Source organism: Myodes glareolus, chromosome 18 (genome assembly GCF_982192425.1).
Source record: "Myodes glareolus chromosome 18, mMyoGla1.1, whole genome shotgun sequence".
In the NCBI taxonomy this organism is placed as follows: domain Eukaryota; kingdom Metazoa; phylum Chordata; class Mammalia; order Rodentia; family Cricetidae; genus Myodes; species Myodes glareolus.
This window is the reverse complement of record NC_142043.1, coordinates 36,721,972-36,744,416: the sequence shown is the minus strand read 5'-3', so window position 1 is coordinate 36,744,416 and position 22,445 is coordinate 36,721,972. Positions and strand designations below refer to the sequence as shown.

Here is a 22,445-nt window from a genome sequence, read left to right as displayed (position 1 = left end):
TAATCCAGATAATCTCTGTGGCCTCCTATAAACTAAACAACAGGCCAGGAAATGACGTCAGATTCTTCTGTGCTGCCAATGGTTTCTGAAGAACTCTAAATTGCATCACAATCCCTAAGTTAGTTCCTGGGTAATAATGGGGTTGTACCATTTATTAGCCCCTGGGAAAGCACACCACTTCACTTCGAGCATTGGCTAATTTTTTTTCCACTTTAAAGTGCAGGAGGAGTAGAACTGAAGGGCTTTGTATGCTAAACAAGTTCCCTGCCACTAAGACTATCTCCCTAGCCCCAACACACTCTTCCTCAAATAGAAGGTGAGGGAAAGGCAAATCAAGTAAGTCAGTCCACAATTCTAGCATGGCTCACTAGTTAGACACAAAATTAGGTGCAGAGTGAGTCACTTAGTCCTACCTATGGCTTAGTGATGGCCTCAGCGCAGAATTGAGAAGTCATCCAGTGAGAATTATGTCAGTGAGACTAAGTTATGGCTAAGGTATTTGGGGTGCGTGTGCCTCAATCCATTTAGGCTTTTACAACAAAATATCCTAGAAAGTACCTTGGACAATATAGCTTATAAACAACAGAGGCTAAGGAGCCAAAAGTCAAGGAACTAGACTGAACATCTGATGAGGCCCTGCTTTCTAGTTCATAGGTAGTACCTATTTGTTGAGTCCTCATATGATAGAGCTCTTTGGGCACTTTGCTTGTTCATTTTGTGTGGCTGAGAACTGGAGATTGAACCTAGGATCTTGTAATATAACACAAGTCATCTGCTTCTGTGTCTCATGGCCAGCCCTGCGATTCTTCCTAAGAGCAGTAATCTCATTCACGATAGCCTATTTTCATAACCTAATGACCTCCCACATCATCATACCACAATGCTGGTGACTAGGTTTCAACAAATGAGTTGACCATGGGAGTTTATCAAAAATATTGATGTCTATGGCCAGTCCTATGAAACCAGAACCTCTAGAGATGTGGCCCGCAAGTCAGTATGTTTAGAAGCACCATGGGCTGTCCTACACCTTCGTGGAGCACCTCTGCAAGCCTTTGGAGTTGACATACATTTTTACCCAAGTTTTCTCTTTTGAGACTTGCATACCGTCCATCCCAATTTATTAATGGACCAACTAAACCTTTGAGGTGGACTTTACCCAGGGTCAGGGGCTATCCTTTAGCTTGTCTGGTGCAGTCCGACTCATCCTGTTGATAGTGTTCTTAACCCTCATTACAGTTTAGAGTCACCCAGGGCACTTTAAAAAGTCTGGACACTCAGATTGCACTCCAGACATATTAAGTCAGAATATGCAGGAAGAGGAGAAGCCAATAGCTCTGTGTTTTAACGATTCCCAGGGGATTCCAACATGCAGTAAAACTCAGTAATGACCGTGTGATGGCATTCTCGGGCACTGTGATAGAGCTTAACGTGCTTGAATCTGTTAATTGAGAGATTATGTGTTTTGTCTTCTTTCCTAATTCTAACAACCTACCTGTTCAAACAGATCTCTTAATTAGGGACTCTCTTCACAATTAACATGTCAATAACAACAGCCACAAAAAAAATATATAGAAGCTGATAATTTCAAAACCAAAGAACAAATCTTAACCTAAGCATTTATGACCCTCCTAACGCCAATGCACATTTACCGTCAAGAGTTACCAGTTAAACAGATATTTAGTTAGCAAGCAGAACAGATACCAGGCTTATTAATTAACTGATAGGAGTTAATATTCATCGTCACAGACTTGAGCTAGATGGATATGCATGAATACCCCTCTGGTTTAAGTACAGGTTCCTCTTCAGTGAGGATTCAGTAGAGAAATGTCCGTCATTGGATCTGTACAGCCAAATGCATTTTATGCCCCTAGCCTGGGCCCTCTGAACTCTCCACTATCCTCCCTCCGGGAAAGGATCATATTCTTATACATATGGTGTTTACATTCACTTGTCCTTAGAAACTCAGTCCTTTAATACAGGAAAACCAAGTTTGGAAGCTCATTTTCTACAAGTCGATGTAACAAAGATAGGAATTATAAAACCTTCACACAGAGAAAGCATTTCCTGTGGAAGTGAGGTTTCTAGGCCTCTGTTGTCTTTTGATGGAAATGATAGCATGCGGACAGCCCTCTTTTCCTGTAATTCCTTCAGGAAGAAGCGATTTTAAAGTCTAATGTGTTCGGGAGATGCGACCTCATCACCGTGGTCTGCGCTGCCCTAAATGGAAAAGACGGAATGTCTTCACATTTTCAGAGGCACACAAGCAGCATGTAGCACTTGTGGGGTGTTTTTCCAGGGGGTGGAGTTAAGTGGAAGGACTATGGGGTGCTCAAGGAAAGGGGAGACCATGTTCCTATCCTCTTTTCAAACTGATTCTTTTCAGGCTGCCAGCTCCTGCAGCTAGAATTCTATTTCCAAGTGAAAAGAACAAGTTATGCACTTGAAAACACAGTTTAAAAAAAACTAAGAATTTCAAATAGTCTAAGTGTGCCTGTATTGCATCCGAGAGAAATGGGAAGTCCATGAAGCGTGGGTAAGTCCATGAAGCATGCGTAGCAAGTGCATAGACTCCCTTAGCCAGGTGGTCAGGATTTTACAGATGTGTCGCAAGCTCTTCTACTGTTCTGTTCTCCCAGGACAGTACCCCTAAATCCATTGCCCAAAGTCCCCTCCCCACGTGTCCACTTGTAGTTGTCATAGTTTCCATGTCCAGGCTCTTCGGTGATGTCATGGTTTGCAGGTGCATTGTGGTGTGTCACGCATACACTCATTTGAATCAACAGTGAGATGAGTCGGTGACACATTTGGCTCAGACACCGCGAGCCAGGGGGATGCTGCTGATGGGCAAAGGCAGCAGCTGTTGGAAGGGTGCCTTCTGCCCCTCTTAGCTACTACACTCTTTCTGGAACGTCGTCACTCCCACAGGCTTGTCCCACACACCCTATCAGACAGTATAAGAGAGCTGAGACAAAAAGAACTGAGGACATTCTGGGAATTTGAACACCTCACCTTCTGACCCCCCTCCCCCCCAAAAAAAATGAACTTGTTTTACCCAATAGCCACATATACCTGTTGGGCACATATAGATAGATAGATAGATAGATAGATAGATAGATAGATAGATAGATAGATAGATAGATAGATAGATAGATAGATAAAGTTATGATGCAGAAGTACCGTATTGACATAAACATATTAGTCCCACCTACTTATTTTTAAAATCACTATTAGGAAATGTCTCACGTTATTTCTAATGTTGGATGTCTTGAATGGGAGCTACAAAGGTTCACCTCAAGTCACTGAAGGGCAATCTTCAAGAAGAGACACACTAAATACCTACTATCTGCTAATATACCAGTTACTTATTCATGCCTCACAATTTACCCCTCAACCTAGTACCTCAAGACAACATCCTTTATACTATTGTTTCATGGGTGAAGAATCTGAGTCTGGCTTAGCTGGGTCCTCTGGTTCAAGACCTGTCAGGGACTGCAAACATAACGCTATCCAGGACTGAGGTCATCCCAAGGCTTGCCTGGAGGAAGATCTACTTCCAGACTCGCTGCTGTGGATACCAGCAGGATGCAGTTCCTTATAGGACTGTTGGATTGAATGCCTTGGTTGCTTGTTGGCATCCTGTTGACTAGATGCTCTCTTTCTCCAGCAGTCTGCCTGAACTTGGATAAAGGGAAGGAGCCAGCAGATTCAGAGTGTCTCCATCTTACATTTAGTGATGAGGCAGCTATATCGCAAGAGGATAGATGACTTCCTAGCTCTCAGAGAGCTTGTCAGTGACAGACGTCACACTGAAATGCAGGCCAGCCTTACAGCTGCCATAAGACCCAGTCCTTCACCCTCAACTCTCACACCGTGTCTCTGACTGCTTCCTCTGCTGTTGAGTCTTTGATTTCACTTCATTAATGACATGTAGATAAAGATGCTATCAGAAAAGGCAGTTGATTGAATTATGGATACATACGATCATCCCATGTCTTACCTAGGATTGGCAGATTTTCTAAGTAAGATTAACCTTTTTGAGGATCAAAAATGGTTGAAAATAAGATGCAGTTCTGAAAAGAGGATGGGCCTTTGTAGCAATTTCACTTGATAAGTAACTCAGGGATGGACATGGCAGGAGCAAATCATGGAAATTCCACTATAGCAGCCAGAGCAGGTCCTGGAAATGAGAAACATACGAGCAAGTACTATCTCGCTATGAACCAAATTGCTTCAGAGTATGTAGAGATCCCGGGAACAGAATACATTCCAGTGGGACATTGCTGGGTTATCTAGACCACCTCGTCTTGATCCTGGGTTCTCCCCCTTGCCTCCAGGCTAGGCCACCTCATTCATCTTCAGCTAGGATGTGCTTAGTCAGTCATCAGCTCCGCCACAAGAACTTCTCCAGCCTTCTCAGTTCCCAGATCCCCAGAATGCTATCGGCAAAGCTGTTCCAAATAACTACAGATGGGAAGGCAATCATTTGTTAATGAAAATTACCCAGCCAACCAGTGGCAGCAAACAACCAACACAGGACTTCAGAAAGAATAAAATGAGATGCCTATTACTTCCTCCAATGTTCTAGGGCGTGGAGTGTACTGTAAAGAATGCCTATAAAGAATAGGCCTGTCTACAGCTGTCTAATAGATAGGCTGTGCTGGCTAGGTGTTTTTTTAAAGTTTCATATATTTTATATTTTGATCATTTTCCCTCCCCTACTTCCCTACATCTATCTATCTCTCTCTCTTTCCCTCTCTTCTTCCCTCCCTCCCTCCGCACTGTTCAGCAGTACCTGCGTAGGGTGAGGCTGAGCAATGGAGCAGTGGGCACCTGTCTTGATCTGCCTCAGTGGGCACGGGTGCTTGCCACCAAGCCTGACAATCTGAATTTGAACCCTAGAACCCACATGGTAGAAAGAGAAAAATCATCTCCTGCAAGTTGCCCTCTGCAGTATACACACCAGGACACACTTATACATTCAAACACACACACATACTCACACGCACACGTGCACACACACATACATTCAATATTTTTTTAAAAGAGAAACTTTTGTCTTAGCAGATTTTAAGTAAAACAAAATATATAAAGTCTCAGTCACTTCATTACACGTTAAAATGTCCTACCTGCATCCTGGAGGTGTCAAGAATCTCAGTCACTTGCATCTGACTCTACTGTGAAGCCACCATGCAGCTGTATCTAGCAGTCTGCAGCTCTGTAGATATCAAGATTGTAAAATCCCACTTCTCAGTATCTCTGGTTAGGCTTCTAGTCTCTGGCGTCAATTTTTCAACGTTTAATTTTATTATGTGTTTTTTATCAACATCTTTGCTGTTGTTAAACAGCATTAAAGTCTACCTTAGTGACTTCCGCCTGTGTGACCAACAAAGGGTAGACCTTCCTAAATACTGGGATGGTAGGCTTGTTTACTAACCTCTGTAGACCTAAATCAACTTTTAGAAGCTAAAATATATACCCCTACTGTAGTCACTAGGTGAAATCAACAAAGATCTTCAAGGAGAGCACTTAACCTAATTTGTAGTCTTTGTTGTAACATCTTTATTTCTCAGCCTCTTTACCCCTGTGAGTTTCTTAAATGTTCAGAGACCCTGTTGTCACATTGTCAGAAGCAAATGCAGTTGTCTCTTGATGTCCATGGGGGATTGTTTGGTTCCAGGACCTTCCTCCTATATCAAGATCTGTGAACACTCTACTCCTTTCTACAGAATGGCATTGGATTTGCATGTAACGAACTCACACTTTCCCATAGCTTTAAATCTTCCCTTCAGACCTAGAACAACCAATCCAACATCAATGCTGTGTTCTGCCCTGTGGATAGGAGATAATGGCCAAAAAATGTACATGTTCAATCGCAGTTATTTTTTCTAGATGGTTCTGATCAAATAGAAAGGATTTTTCCCCCACATTGTGTGATGGGAGAAACCGTTTTCTTAGACTCATGGAATCTAAAGCAGGATCACCAGGTATAGCCCTCACCTTCCACGGGGTAAAAACGGTGCCATATGTCACCTATCCCCAAAGCTTAAATGTTTCATAACTGGGTCAATGCCCTGACTGCCCCTGGTCCCCACTTTATCCCCAAAGTCACTGACATAGTATGAAAATAGGACTACCTGCCTATGGTGGGCACGTTTGGTAGCAGTCTTCAGAAGCTGACTTGAAGGAAGACATTGAGGTCTTTAGATACAAGAGCTCAACACCTTCTAGACCAGTGTCTGGAGCCCTGAGCTCACAACAGTGGACTCTCCCTGCTCTTAGGCAAACAGCTCTGAGTGCACAGTGCACATTTCAGAGAGTGTATCTCTGAGCCAGATCCCCTTGGCAAGGGACGAATCTGAACACAGCTGCACTCCGAAGAACTAATCGCAACAACGCTGATAGAAGCTGTGTTTCATCGCTAAGAACAGTAGGGTACACAGTTGCACTTCTCTGTCTGCTGTTGGCCCTCACGGACTTGCCGCAGGTCAGGGCACATGGTGGATGGTGACCTGTGGAAATGCCTCGTGGACTCTTCAGAAGCGCCCTGCTGTTCATTGCCTTCTACTCAGCAGATCCTGGAGTAGGCATTCTCTCCAGCACTTCGGCTGTGAGGGGCCTGAATAAATGTCACTCGTGACTCAAGACTATGGCTGCATGGCCCTCAGCAGAATTCTTACTCTCCTACTTCCTTTACCATGAGCATTCCCAGACAGGCCTCGGGGCAGAGCCTAGCCCTTAAGCCTGGAAAACACTGCACAAACAACTGTGAAATTTAAACTTCCCCGGGAACAGTCCCTGTTTGGTTCTGTGTCTCTACAACAAGCAACTCTGAGGGAGCCCCATCTCCTCCTGTGATTGCCATGAGGGTTCATTTTCGTGCTGTGACTATCTGTTCTTCCCTAAGTACATCAGAGGACTTACAATACAAGCGGGTGGCGGGGGAGGGATAGAAATCAGTATTGAAGGATTTTGAATCTAAGTGTCTGCATCTCTCTGTTCATTCTTTCAGAATGCTAGAAGATGACCTTAAGCTAAGTAGTGATGACGAAGAGAGTGAACAGGTAAGGTTTTCTTCTGTGTTGCTGTTTTGTCCGTGAGGCACAGATGAGGGTAAACTGAGACCCTAAATCAAGATCTTCTGTGATACTGGGCATTGTGCTGCCATTCATGAGTTTCTGTGTAGCTGGGCCAGTCTATTGAAATGTCCTGAGCTCCGTTCCCATTAAAAGCTTTCTTTTTGTGATTTCTTTAATGGCATAGAGACCAACAATAGTGTTTCTAACAAAACTGATAGAATCAGGCTTCCCTAAGAAATGTAGATTCCTCTCCCCCCCCCTTTTTTTTACATCTTTTGGCAAAGATAACTGGCCTTCTTGAGATCAAACATGTGACCTTACACTCATCAGCATTCAGTGGGGAGGCTGTACCATTAAATATGGAGGAGCCTTATACAGATATTATTAACAGTGAGAAGGAGCGAGCACAGAGGTGAGCGAGGATGATGAATAAAAAATAATCACGCGCAGTCTCGGCTGTTTGTCTTAAATGATAAATGTGCTTGAAATAGTCTCCCTTGCTGTTGATTTACCAGCTTGAGACATCAGTCAGGGGGGCTATAAATAGTCTCCTGATCAGTCAGTTAAGGTGAAAAAATATCCACTTAGCATTCATCTCATTCACTTCTGCATCTCAGGAAACATTTTTATCTTAAAGCAGGTTTCAAAACACTAAAGACAGATTTTCCTGCATTCCTTTCATTTGCCCCATCACCTCCCTTGCCTTTTGTTGAATTTGGATGAACAGTGTAGGTTGGAGAGACAGTTTGGAGAGTTCTCTTTCTTCCTGTCATCTTTATGTGGCTGGGCTAAATGCATGTGCCACTCAATTGATTTTGAAATCGTGAACTTGATTCGAAGGTGTCACGAAATGTTGTGCACGTGATTTGCTGTCTAGGCATGCAAATACAAATAGTGTTTATAGAGAGCAAGCCAAGGGGAGAGAAGATCCAGAGGAACGTTACTAAGATGTGTGCCTGAGCAGAACGTGGGCGTTCACATAGGGTCACAGAAGACTTCTCCTCTCTCTGAGACAAGCTAAGGCACCGGGTGCAAGAAGACTCCATGAATCTAGTAACCCAGTTGGCAGACAGAGAACATCCCTAGAGAGGAAGGTGAGCTGGGCAGAAAGGCCTCCTAGACTTGGAGAATTTTGGAGATGCAATAATTTGTTTCTAGATGTCTATGCCAGGCAGTCAGATCCCCACAGCTCAGCAGTCATCAACGAAATGCAAAACAGACACACTTCTAATTTCGTTTTCTCATCTATGTGACTAAAAGAAATGATTTCACCTCTATTTTATACCACTGAGAGGCTCAGCTAGGTACAAATGGGTTTAAGCATGCAATTTGTGGGTAGTTCATGTTAGAGAAAGGATACACGGGCTAAACAGTTCCTAGAGCTGTTTGCAGGAAATACTTCCAGTGGAAATGCAATTTAAGAGACTCATTATTAATGTTGTACTATCATATTCTCTAAAGTCAACCAAATCGTTTGTTTTATTGTCTACTTCCCAGACAACAGTCCTTGGTTACACTGTACTGTACTGGTCAGACTTTAGTCTTGTGTTTCAACCTTTGTCTGTGTTTTACTGTTTTAGTAAAAGGAACACTCAGAATGAATGATCTTTACACAGTAATCAACAAAACTCCAAACAATGTTTCTGCATCTGATAACTTAAGTTAAATTATCGACATTAATCATATTAAGCTCTCCTATTTGGATCTAAAGTATACTCTTATGTAATCACAAAATCATAACTCCCCCACTGTTTTTACTGATTAAGTTTATTTAATAATTCCATATGTGTATGTAGTGTATTCTGTTTATTCTGCCTTAGAGACTGTTGGGCTCATACTTTTTAGTATGCAACTAAAAACAATAACTGTCTCCCCTGCCCCCCAGATTCTATCAGTTGCCAGTAGTTCAGCAGGGAAAAGGTAAACGTCCCATGACTCCTTTCTGGTCCATGATTGGCTGTTGGCAGGCCTTCCCAGTTTAGGCTGCTGTGGCTGCTGTGTGATCAGGTTTTTTGTGATGGCTATAGCATGACCTGAAGACAGCATTTCACATCCTGTAGCATGATTAATAAAAAATCCAGAGACAAATATTGGGAATCAAGCTGAAAGATCAGAAGCAAAGCAGCCAATCACTAGAGAGCTTTTACCTCTACGAAATCTTTAGACTCAAAAGAGCATAAGTTCCTATCTCATCCTGCCTTATTCTTCTCTAGCACTGGGATTAAAGGCGTGCTCCACCACTGCCCGGCCTCTATGGCTAACTAGTGTGACTGCTGGGATTTAAGATGTGTGCCACTACAGCCTGGCCTGTTTGACTGCCTAGTGTGGCTAGCTTTGCACTCGGATCTTCAGGCAAGCTTTGTTAGATCATAAACAAAATATGACTGTAACATCCTTCTCCCTGTCTTTAAGCTCTTACCCTTTTTACATTTCCTCCACGGTGCTCCCTGAGCCTTGAAGGGATCCCCCTACTTTCAGAAAAAGACAAATGACAATACTTGCCCCCGGAAAACATGTAGCCCATACAAACATGAAACATATACACATATTTTATTTCTTTCTTCACACATTTGTTTTCAGTGATCTTTCCAGGTACAATCAGAGTTCCCCTCTTCCCAGAAATCTTTTCAAAAGACTTTGCATACTTCTCTGCCCGAGGAAACAAGATGAACTTAGTTGTCTTTGTAAACATTGATGCAGTTGACCGGTGTGGTCACCCAAAAATAAAGATGTCCCTAAGGGCCTTGGGTTGCTGCACGTGTTTGCCTCACACTTGGGGCGTTGTTTGAACACCCTTGTCTTCCTGTTGCTTTTCTCCTAATTGCTTGTGTGCTCTTAGAGATGAAGACAGAAGGCTAGTTTAGTGATGAGGACCACTGAAGCCTTGCTCCAGGGTTCAAGTCCCTGTTCAGCTGCTGAGCATCTCAGCAGTGTTAGCCCAGCTTTTCAACCACAAAGGCCTTCGGCACTCCTCTTGTGATAGTAGAAGTCCCCATATCAGTCATTCTTGCTGCTGTGACAAAGCGACTGCGAAAGCCACTCAAAAAAGGGAGGGCTTGGGGACTCACAGTTTGAAGACACACAATCTTAAGATTGCATGGTAGCATCATGAGGCTGCTGGCCACACTGCTTCCACAGTCAGGAAGCAGAAAAGAAGAAGATGCCCAACATGGACCTCTGCCCTGCATGCACAGGCTCATGCAGGAACACACTCACAAACCACTTCATACAACTTTTTATAGTAGCTACAATGGTGCATTATGTAGACATGGCAGTTCATTGATTCTTTTATCCATTTTCTCCATTAATATCTTATAATTACATCCATCCCAAACTTGACGAACATGGACAGTGTAGAATTTAGTCTTATAACCTCTGGAGTTTTGTGGAATTCGGGAGACTGTCTCCCACATTAGCCCAGGCAGGCCTCCGACTTTTGATAGTCGTCATCCCTCAGCTCCTCCAGTACTCAGTCTCCCTGGCATCAATGAAGGATGTGTGTCTTAGCCTGTATTTCTTCATCTCCACTCTGCATTCCATAGCTGACCTGTGTCTAGTCAAAAGGACCAATCTTTCCTCTTCCTGCCACATCCCGTTCTTATTTTCCTGCTGTTGTCAACACCCTTCCCTCATGTTTCAAGAGGGTTCTGTCCCATCCTGTCAAAAGTTTTTCCCATTTCCTCTGCTCCTTTGGACCTTGTCTTCAGCCCCTGCCTTACCCATTAAGCATAACCCTTCTCTACCACAGCTGCTCCACTGGAACCAGCGCTGACCTAAATGCCTGTCTCTTTTCGTCCCTTGCCCTACCCTAAAGTGGCATTTTGTTGACCACTGTTCACTACTTCCTTGAAGGTCTGATACTGCATGCCTCGCGCCTGTGTCCTCCCCTTCACCTCCCGCCCATGCCCTTCCTCTCTGCCTGGTCCTTCTTAGAATGGTTTGCTGCCTGCTCACTCTCCACCCAGTCTGACAGCGTTCATCCCTACCTTTTCCTTTCTAGCTCTACTCTTTTTGGACATCCCTGTCCTTCCTCATGACTTAGTTTTTATATAATGGCAGCTTCTATGCAGCCTCAACTTTGAACTCAGGATCCGCTTCTGAGCCTCTCACACTCTTTTCTATTTGACTCTTTCACATGCCTTCCAAACTCGAGCCGTGCCACGTTGAATTTCTGGGGTTTGCCTGCCCTCTGCCCAAATGTTTGTCTTGTGATTGTTACCATTTCCGAAGCTAACATTGCCGGATGCCCATTGCTCAAGTCTAAAATCACAGACTCAGCCCTGATAACCGTTCCTCACTCAAATATGCCTTTCTTCTCTAACTCCTCTAAATGTAACTTCCAAAATTAAATATTACTCTGCCATCCTAACTCTTTCCATCCTAACTAGTGTAAACCATCCTTGTGTGAACTGTCATCTTGATGTTCTCCAACTTCTGTAATAGTTGTTACTCACTGATCTTTTAAAAATGTGTGTCAGATCAAATCATTTATTTTTTAAAACTATTATTTTTAATTTATAAGTGTATCTTGATGTCTGTATGGTTACCAGATGTATGCAGTAACCATGGAGGCCAGGAGAAGGCATCAGCTCCCCTAGAACTAGAGTTAACAGGCATTGGTGTACAGCCTAGTGTGTATGCTGGGAACCAAACGTGGGTCCCGCACAAGAGCAGCAGGTGCTCTTATGTCAGCCAGCTCTGACTCCCAAATCATTTTTGATCTAAAATGGATTTCCTCTCCCTCCGGGAGAGACATGAAATGCTCGTGCCATGGCCTCTACAGCCTCCACAGTCCAGTCTGGTCCACATCTCCCCCTACTCACTGAGCACTCAGTCTCCTGGGCCTCGCTCAGCTCTTCCAACAAGCCATGCTCATCTTCCTCAGGGCTTCCACAGGCCTCTGCTCTGTGCTTTGCCTGGTTGATGCCTGTGCTCCTGAAGGTACAGTACATAAAGTACATTGCTTTCTCAGAGAGACCATGGCATGTGCTTTTCTCAGTAATATTAATTACCCTTTCTCCAGGACCTCATTCTAATTTTAGTTATGGTGCATGTGTTTACTTTCGACAGTAGCTATTCCTATCAACAAAACTGAAAAATCGCTGAGAACAGAGTCTGCCTGGCTCAGTAGAGGTTCTCTCTGTTGACTGGATGCATAAATAAACACAGAGCACTGGCTTAAATTGGGATTTAAGGGACTACGGACTAACCTCCAAAAGCAAAGATGACCTTTGTTCTGCCTTTATTTCTCTTACTAAACACGGATATTTTTTTCTAATCCCAAACATTAAATAAACATGTTGAGTGACAGAAGGAAAATATAAGACCTAAGATTATAAGGCAGCTGTACATGAATTTACAGATAACATGCCTACTTGAGGGGAAAAAAGGTGTCTATACTATCTGCATGGAAATTCTATACACATTTCATACACACATTCATTTTATGTCAAGCAATATTAAGGCTACAAGGTTTTCTCAGCCATTTCCATCTGATGCTTCCAAAGCCGAGAGACGGATCTCCTCATTGTCTCTCTCAGAGAAAACAGAATTTTGTATCCTCAACTATGGCAAGGTTTACTTTATAAGGTGGCTGTGACACCCTTGAAATGAAATCGTACTGTCATAAAGACTCTTAGAATTCTTCACTTGATGAGGTCTGAGCAGATCTGAGAAGCAGATTCCTGGTTTGTATGTGTTTGTAGTAGATCCCAGCAGTTAATTGTCCCCTGGAAAACTGTGAAGAAATCAGAAGACTTCCAATGAAGTGTCTCTGTGCCTTAAAGGAGTCCATGGTGGACTTGGAAGAGAGAGGAATCCTAGCGTGTGTCTCACCCTCTGGTCAAAATGATAATCTCTACCTCTTGAGTCTGGGGAAGCTTAGGAAGTGAGACAGAGCAAATCTCTAGACAGGATTATTGCAGCTGAGGCATGAGGAAAGGGACACATGACTGAGACTTTTGGCAAGTAGTAACAGAGAGCGTCAGCTGCTAGCAGGGTTTCCCAGATGACAAATCTGGAGCTCAGGGAGAGCAAGGGAACAGCAATCCACTCTGAATGGCGACGTCTGTGCCTGCAGCTCCAAGTAACCACATTATCCACAGAGATTGGGCCGCAGTCTTTTCATTTTAATTATATAAGTGCATTTTTCTCTTCAAATGAGTGTAGTTTATCCACTTAAACTGACTGTTGTAATTTTACAGACAGCGATCATCGGATTTAATCTGTACAGGGGAATTTCTCTCCTGGCCTAATTGATTTCTCAACACAGTGAAGGAAAGTTACCTTTTAATCCCCAATCAATATTTGGAGAGCATACAATTAATTTAATAGATATTTATGTCATTAACATAAATCTGCAAGCTAAAGAGGTAATTATTTTCTTATTTATAATGCAGAGGGTAATAATCTTGTCTGTCAGGAAGAATCCAAAGCCTCTCTGCCCCTGGCGTGTCCAGACTGCAGGTAAGGGCCGCTGAGCCCCACAGTGCAGCCATGGTGTTTCACTTGGCCTCTGATGGAGTGGCAGAGAAATAGACCTATCTCGGTTCTCCGCTCAGGCCTAGAAGAGTCACTGATGACTCATGCCAGCTCGGGGTCAGCTATTAAAAGCAGATTTCTGCTCTTCATCCCCACTCCCTTGTTTCATTTTCATATGGCAACTGCATAACAGAAAACAGAGGTTTGAAAACATTGAAAAGGAAAACTTTAAAGGCATTGACAGTGCGTGTCAGTCAGTGAGCGCATGACGCGGTCACGGAATGAAATGCAGCCGGGAAGGAGAGGTCTCTGCAGCCCAATTCCTCTCAGTGAGTTTTTTTTTTCTTCTCAGCCTTAGCTTGGTTGATGTGGAGGTTCTTGGCCTGTGAAAATTTATTACACACAGAGTCAATCTGCATTCCGGCAGCCAAGTCTGAATAAATAGAGTCATTGTGCTTGTCTGGGATTTGTGGCCAGAGTTCATCCAGTCAGCGTGACATTCGCATCCCAGGAGATTCATAAAAGCCAACACCCTGGTATGTGTGCTTGGATCCTGCCAAAACTGTGTAGAATTATATAAACAGGAGTGGAAGCAGTAATCAGGACCAGGTTTGGAGGGCATGGCTCCAAAATCAAGTTTCTCTTCCATGAGAAATGAAGTGTATTAAAGATGTTATTTGTATCCAAACAAGAGCTAGACAATTTTTGCATAAATCATTCCAAGAATAGTCTTAAATGCCTACTAAGCTCCACATATCCATACAAGCTGCTGGCTTGTTGCTCAAGATGAATTACACATTAGTAATGTTTGTTGTGCTAATTGAACTACAAAAACTTTAAGTAAATTTTCATTGCCAGAAAATGCCTTGTTTCTGAAGGGCTATGCAAAAGGCTGTATATTATATATTTTAAACCTAACAGGAGCACCGAGGGGGGAGGGAGGAGTAACTTATATTTGGTTCTGTTTCTAGTCTTGTAATCACGTTCCTGAGTAAGCACTCAATTTGGTAGCATTGCTGAGATCGTTTCCCTTCTGTATGGAAGTACAATTGAAGACGCCTGCCTGTCAGATCTTTGTCATACCTGTCTAGGAAGGAGTGCCCATCTGAACTCAAGGAAGTTAGACTTGAGCACAATCAGGGAAGCAAATGTTAAGTGTTCAGCAGGAGGGTGGGCTTGTTTATCAGCCCTACTGTGCAGTTAGGTAATTCATTTTATAAGCAAAATCTTTTTGTCATCCAAAGCAAATAAAACTTTCTCTCTCAAATAATGGAAACCCCTGAAAGCCACACTTCTAGTCAGCTGTAATTTCCAAAATTGAAAGAGTTAACTTAAATTTCACTGTCCAAAAATGTGCAAAGCCTCATATGCTGTTCCATAAAATGTTCTAGAGACCTTCTCTTTGGGGGCTCAGGTGAGATTTATAGAAGCCCAGGCTGAAGAATGTGCCTCTACTTCAACCTCAACACCGTGAATGGAAATCTGAAAAATGAGAAAATTATATAAAAATTAAAAGGTGATCCACTGAATGTAGGCAAACAAATGATTAACACAAAGACAGGAAACCATGGAGTTTGCTAAAACTGTAGACTTCACACAGGAGCTATATTTTTTTAAACTAAGGCAAGATTTTGTTAATAACAGATGTCGGTACCAGTACCACCCACCCAGACCCTCCTCTAGGAGCTCAGAGAAACCAGCCTCGGGAGCTCATGGCCATTCTTCAGCCTAGCGTTCAGGGGCACTGTTGGCTGGCGATGAAAGCGGGATTCTCCCTCCAGAGCAGGTTCCTTCAACTGGGAAGAGTGACTCTTCGTGCTGTGACTTCGATGATACTGAGCTTGGGGAATTTTTGTTTGTTTTCTTCCTTAGCTTGTGGGGGAATGCCAGCATCTAGAGTGTCTGCTGTCTTTGTATGCTGTTGCATCTCTCCAGGTGGGGGAGAGCTCCTGCAGCAAAGGAATTAACTGCAGTTAGGTATTCAGGTGTTTGGTCCAGATAGCATTTGGAAATTATTGTTTTCATTTTTGTTGTCCTAATTTTTCTTCATGTGTGGTAGGGGGGGCTGGTTATCTCCGAAGTACAGCTCTTCTCAGGAGACTCTCAGCCTGGAGCAGCACAGAGACGAGCCATTTTTGTCATCCAAAGGTTCTTGGCACGCCCTGGTTCTATCCAGACCAGCTCTGCAATCCATTGGTTGTGTTGAATGGAATAAAATCATCTCTAGGAAACAGATCAGACAGTTGTTAAAAGTGGGTCCACAGCACTCCATAGGTGAGCTAGGCTCCCAGACAGAGCCCCCAAATCATTAGAAATGTGTTTTGGGGTGGCAAAGGAAGAGACCACCATTCTCTTAAAAATACTTTACTCTTAATCAGTAGGGTGTGCTTGGAAGAATGAACACATTCCGAAAGAGAAAAGTGTATTTGATTTTTATTCTAAAACAGTTGGTAGCTGTGTCTTTTCCCGTTGGCTGGGGTTAGACCTGACATTCTTACTTAATTAGAACTGGTCAGTAAGACATGAAGGAGGCTGTGGGAAGGGGCTTCTGCTCCAGGGAGAAAGGGTTACTGCTCCAGGCCACCAAAATCAATAATACAGTTTTGGGTCTTTGTGCAAACAAATGTCTTACTGGGTGGGAGTGATTAAAACATTTTCATGAAAGTCTTACCAGGTGAGGAAGGTAAAACGATTTTAATTCCTTATCCTAAAACTAAGTTTTATAGTATTTGATAGGAAAGGCTCATATTTGATACTACTCACAATCATTACCACAACTGAAGCATGAAAGGTACAGTTTAACCCAGGATTTCTCCCTGGGGAAGGTGGATCAGCCCTGACTCTGGGTTTATCGTCCTTTAAGGTATTGTTCTTAAAAGTCCAAGGCAGTTCTAGAAAGACTGTGTGCACTTCCATAACTGGCTGCAGAGCTATGTTCATATGGGAAGTGAAAATTCAAATTCCAGTAATGCACTTGGAAGTGCTTCTTCTTTCTCCTGCATGATTGATTTGGAAGGTACAACTGGCATAATCTTGATCATTACAAACCTACTTTTACTCTCAAATACTGGGTATTTTTTAGTAGAAAAGTCTGAATATAATGTAAATCCAGGCTTAGTTATGGGTTCCTCAGTCACAGATGGCAGTTCTAACAAAGCTACCAAGATACAGATTGCAGTTAAAACAAAGCTACCAAGGTTATTTATTTCACTTTCCTATGTGGTCTTCATACAGAAAGAAAGTAGCATGTGTAGACTGTGCTTGCATTCACAGTTACTGAATACCCACCAAGTCCAGTGGAATGCTAAGGGAATTCCACCAAAGCATCATACTGAGGTAGCAAATGCGACATTTGTAAAAGCTCCAAAAGCATTTGGAAGCTCACAGAGTGAGAGATGACTCATCCTAGTATCCAACTGCTAGAGCAAAGAGAACCTCAGTGAAGTTGTAGTAGAACCAGAGCCCGATAGGAAGACTGTGCGGGAAGGATGGAGGGATGATGATTTCATGGGACTAGGGTATATTTGGACAAGTGGAATAATTTCAAATGTTCTGTAACATAATAAAGGTAACTATGGTTGACAACAGTTGTTCACATATTTCAAAATAGCTAGTAGAGAAGATTTTGAATATTCCTGACACAAAGAAAGTATAAATGTTTGAGATCATATAGATGCTGTTATCCTGATGTGATTGTTGAACATCATAAACACATTGACACATCATATCACAGTGGTCCACATTAATATAATATGTTTCATATTACCATACATCAATTAAAGTTTTGGGTATATTTTTAAGTGACAGCTATTGATAATTCATCACCATTTGGATCTTATGCAAGTTGTGGCTGCATTCAGGTTGCCAATGTGGAGTAAGTCCTGGAAGCACAAAGTGACTGAAGCCCAGATGAGTAGGTCACAGAGCCATAGTAGAACCTGCAGGGTTTAGCCAATACTCCCTCCACCTGTCAGAGTGCTTGGAACATCACGCAATAATTTCTGCACACTCGAGTCTTAATGGGGGCATGGAACATTTGATCTGTCCCCAACCCAAGTCTAAATAACCAGCTAGTTTGTAACTTACAAAGCTATATCAGCTTTTTGTGTTTCCCTACCAGCACCACCTTTAATGCAAAACTTCACACCAGCAAACCCAGTGATCCCATGTGTAGCCCAATGATTGCATTAAGTCTAACCCAAATATAAAAGTCCAGAAGGACTCCTCAGACGATGGAGAACTTAGTATTCATTACCAGTGACTAACTTTGTTTCTTTAACCTAATAGTGTATGTCATGATTCTAGACAATAGGCTTGTCTACTCAGGTCAGACCTAGAGGCCAGAGAACCTTCTAGAAGGTAAGCACGTGCTTCAGACCTGTGTTCTAGCATCACCATCCACATTCCAAGTTTAATCTCCCACTGTTGAGAACTAGAACTGTAAAGGCGCACCATCCTGTAGACTCTCTCCTAGAAGCTCAGCTGGCTTTGTAAACACGCGGGCAGGCATGCACTTACATGTATGTGCTGCCTTCCTCTGAGAAGACACTGTTGTCCTCCCAGAGCTCTGTCTCAGAATCCAGATGTTGGTGCTACCCTCATGCAAGAGCCCGCTCTCAATTCAGAGGGCCAGTAAGCTTAGCTCTCCATTCCCCGGAAGCAGCATGTATCAATAAGGTTAATCCTAATTACTCTCCAGTGGCCTTTGGTCCTACCCACACCTAATACAGCCAGTCCTTCTTTAGACAGTCCTCTCATGATCTTCTAGAGTTGTTGGCAAGGTCGTAAGTGAGATCAATTCTCTCTTGAATGAACAGCACACTCTACGTCTGTAAAGGAAAGGGCCTGCAGGACCCAACAGAGCCATAGGAAGCTCAGAGTCTGTTTCCTCCAGGGAGTAGAACATCCTGGGAATGCTTAACAAAAGCACTTGTGCCTTCCCTAAACCCTCAGAAGCCTTAGTCATGCCCAGAAGTTCACATCCTCACGTGTAAGGAAGAATGCACTAGGATCTCTGCTTTCTATCATCTTAAAGGTAGTATGGAAAGCCAAAATTAAAATACCATCTTGCCCAAGTGGCGAGCTCCCCAGAGGTGAGTAGTACTTCATCCTGTTACAGATCCAGGGTCCCAGGAGTAGGGCACCAAGTGGAGAGCTGAAGAAACAATTATTAAAAAAAAAAAAAAAAAAAGAACTAGACCTCAGAGTTAGGCGGAGTCTAAATCAGGGGAGAAGCGCTAGGAAAGAACCAGAAAACCTTACACATGTTGGCTTGCCTCTAATTTCGAGAGCCACAGCTGTTTGTCCTCCGCTGCCCCGGTTCTGCCGCTGGCTTTCTCTGCTGATGAGTTCTGTCCCCTCGGAAATTCTGCCTTGTCCATGTACGACTGCTCAGTGTGGGTTTCATAAAGAGCAAGCAATGTTCACACAGACCAGGCTTTATTAGAACAGCCAGACAGCCCGGGGTACCCGGCCAAGGCAGTTTTCTCCTCCTTCCTCCGCCTGCCATCTGGTTAGCATCCCCTGTCATTCTCAGAGTGTTCTCACACAGAGGTTAGGTTATTGTCCTCCCTGGCTCTGCCTAACCGTGGTACAGAACAGGGTGAGGAGGAAGCCTGCTGAACAGAAGGCTTCTCAGACGCCATTTCTAGAAATGGACCGTACTGATGCTTACGGAGGAGAACGCCAAGAGGGGTAACAATAGCAAAGTGATGCATCCAGGACTTTAAGCTGTATGTGTCGGTGTTATGACTCTCATGGGTATTTTGCAGAAGAGGAGGGTATGTGTGTATGCGTATTCATGTGTCTGTGAGTGTGCATATGTGCGAGGAGGCCGGAGATCTACCTTAGGTTTTGTTCACCTCTATTTCTATTTATTTCATTTTTTTAAAACAGTTTCTCACTTTATCTGAAACTTGCAAATTCTGACAGGCTGGTTGAATAGTAAGCCCCAGGATTCATGCCCCCCACAAACCACCAGGCTGGGATTATCAGTGCATGCCACTGTATCTCCTCCTCAGGCTCTGGGGTGCAAGCATAGGTCCTTACACTGACGAAGCTGCCACTCCCTATTATTGGTGTCTGTTTGCTTTGCATTTAACAACTTCAGTCTACTACTTCATGCTAACACCCACAATCTGTCCGTAAACATCCACATGTGCTGAGCTTAACAGCACAAGACCCACTCTATGTTTACCCATACTCCTACACCCCAAGTCCCACATCTCCACGAGTGGTCTCTAGCCACACCAGGTGCGCAGGTGTGAAATCTGGTGCCAGTGCCATCCCTGACCTGCCCAGCTATATCCTGTCAGAGACAGTCCCCTCTATTAGAGCTGCAGAGTGTAACCATGTTCTCTCCATCTTCATTACTGTAAGATAGTTCCCTTGTCTGATCATCGTTAGCTTCGTAATAACTTCACATCTAATCCTTTCTTCTCTAAACTAAATTGCCACACAAAACAGAATCCAGTGTGACATTGGAAAATAGATGCTGTATCCACAGTCCCTCCGCTGTATTTTATTATAGAGTCACAGGAAGTTACACAGAATATACAAGCATGCTTTACCCAGCTTGTGTCCACGTAAACCCTTTAATGATCTCCTGTTGTCTTATACAACCACAAGCCCACACTTGACCTCTGTTGCCCCTGAAATTGACCTCTTCTTGCTCTGCCATGGTCCCACTGCCCTGCGGAGCTGTACCACAGTGACCTTGTACAGTTTCTCCCCTGAGCCAGGATCTAAGCCTGATGCATCTTTTACTCTCATGCTGTTTTCTCTGCATCTAGCCCTTCTTCCTCCCCCTCCCCCATGTCTCTGGTCTAGTGGCTCTCCTTTTCCCTCCCCCATGTCTCTGGTCTAGTGGCTCTCCTTTTTCCTCCCCCATGTCTCTGATCTAGCGACTCTCCTTTTCCCTCCCCCATGTCTCTGGTCTAGTGGCTCTCCTTTTCCCTCCCCCGTGTCTCTGATCTAGTGGCTCTCCTTTTCCCTCCCCCATGTCTCTGGTCTAGTGGCTCTCCTTTTCCCTCCCTCGTATCTCTGATCTAGCGGCTCTCCTTTTCCCTCCCCCATGTCTCTGGTCTAGCGGCTCTCCTTTTCCCTCCCCCGTGTCTCTGATCTAGCGGCTCTCCTTTTCCCTCCCCCACGTCTCTGGACTCATACTCTTTTTTTCCTCCAGGCCTTGTTATTCCAGACTTAACTGAGTGTGCAGTAGCCATTTGTCAGTCATTTTGCTGCTCCATTGTGTAGCCTGCTATCCTCCCCCAGTCATGGGCACTGTGATCCAAACTATTGTGTGCTTGTGGACCTTTCATGTGTGCCCCAACCCAGACTCAAAGAGATACCATGAAGACCTTAATCTATTTTCTCTTCACCTATGCCATGTCCAGTGTCTACACATTGTTAAATTTATTATATATCTAGGCATAAATTCTATTTACACCGCAGAACTGGATGGCTCTGAGCCACCTCTGAATGCCAGCCTCTTCCTTCCTTTTGTTTTATCCCCACTCCCCATCCCCGTGTCTATGGACTTGCCCCATGTTAGACCCAGGTACAAAGGGGTGTTTAATTTCCTCTTCGATTTCCTTTCAATAACAGATTGTGACTTGCAATTCATTTAGCATACCCTGGAACCAAAATATCTGCTGATTACGTTTCAGAGAGCCAGCCTTGTTAAGATAAAGACAGAGAGAAGATGTCATCTCTTGAAGGGAGCTTGGAGAGGGACTATTTCTGGCAGAAAACTTGTTTTGTCTTAGAGACTTGAGCTTCAGAGTCATTCATGAATGACTAATGCACTCAGGAGAGATCAGTGGAGCGTTCTCTTAACCTTCTCTAGTGACTCCGCGGAGACTGAATCAGAGGACAGCTAGAGGAAAAGCTGATGGGAGATTAAGGAAGCAGAGTGTGGTCACAGCGAGGCAGCTCTTGAAGGAGCAGAACTGAGCCGTCCGTCTGATTTATGGCTTCAGTCATGAGTCACCTGAGTAATGTTTTTTCTTGACTCTATATTTTTATATATGTTTATTTCTTCTACTATTTTCCAACTGTAAATTAAGACAGGGTGCAAAAACTGAAGGATTTGGTTTTGTTTAGGAGAGTAGGCTCAAAAATTTCTCAGTAATCACTCCTTGCTTAGGTGAAGTCATATACCTGTTTTCTAAGAGTGATTTTAAATGTTTAATACATTCTCGTTGCCTTTCTTAATGGATGGTGATTGTCCTCTGTAGAGTATTTCATAATGAAGAATACTTACAATGAGAAGTACGGTCAAAACTCAAGCGTTTTAAAAACAAATAAATAGTACTTTGAGCAGTTGTGCTGAGTCCCACGGTGTTGACAGTGTGTTGACATTCATCACACTGATAGACTGGAAGAATGACAAAAGACATTGACGGGTGGATGCTGAGTGCCCAGTCTCTAAGCCAGCATCCTGTGGGTTTACTAAAAGAAAGCCAGTCTTGTCCCAGACTTTCCACCCGCCAACATAATCCTGCGAGGTCATAAGCAGGGGCCACTCTATGGGATGCACCTCAGGTGTGCACGGCCATTTCTTGGTTCTGTGTGTCTTCCTTTGCTCTCTGAATCCTTTTCCAACCAGCTACTCATCAACATTTGCCGCACCCCTGTCCTAGAAGTCAGTAGGAAGAATCTCTGGAGGCAAGGAAGAAAAGAGTCAATTAGCTTTAAGTTCAGACTGGATCATTAGTCCCGTCCCTCACGGCTCTTGTGAAGGTACGCACACATGTGTGCAGATGCTCCTACATGTGAAGGCCAGAGGTCACTTCGGTCACTATCCATGTCTTTTGTTGTTGTTCCTTAACATTGGAACTTACTGGGTAACCAGAAATTTACGGAGTACAGCAGTCTCATTGGCCGCAGTTT

General features: G+C 43.6%; 1 protein-coding gene and 1 long non-coding RNA gene across 6 annotated transcripts in view; one reads left to right on the top strand and one right to left on the bottom strand.

Moving 5' to 3' along the window:
- Aff3 (ALF transcription elongation factor 3) overlaps window positions 1-22,445 on the top strand; it is a 511,084-nt gene that overhangs the window by 408,563 nt on the left and 80,076 nt on the right. For all 5 annotated transcript variants that reach the window (XM_087898095.1, XM_087898094.1, XM_087898092.1 and 2 more), the window contains one exon: window positions 7,010-7,061. In XM_087898095.1, coding sequence (XP_087754221.1) covers window positions 7,010-7,061 — 52 coding nt within the window. The remainder of the gene's footprint in view (window positions 1-7,009; window positions 7,062-22,445) is intronic.
- LOC146890766 (uncharacterized) lies at window positions 15,130-19,007 on the bottom strand. Its single transcript, XR_014998287.2, has 2 exons — window positions 18,819-19,007; window positions 15,130-15,779 (listed from the first exon to the last, which is right to left on the bottom strand). It is a non-coding gene; the product is annotated as an uncharacterized LOC146890766 (long non-coding RNA).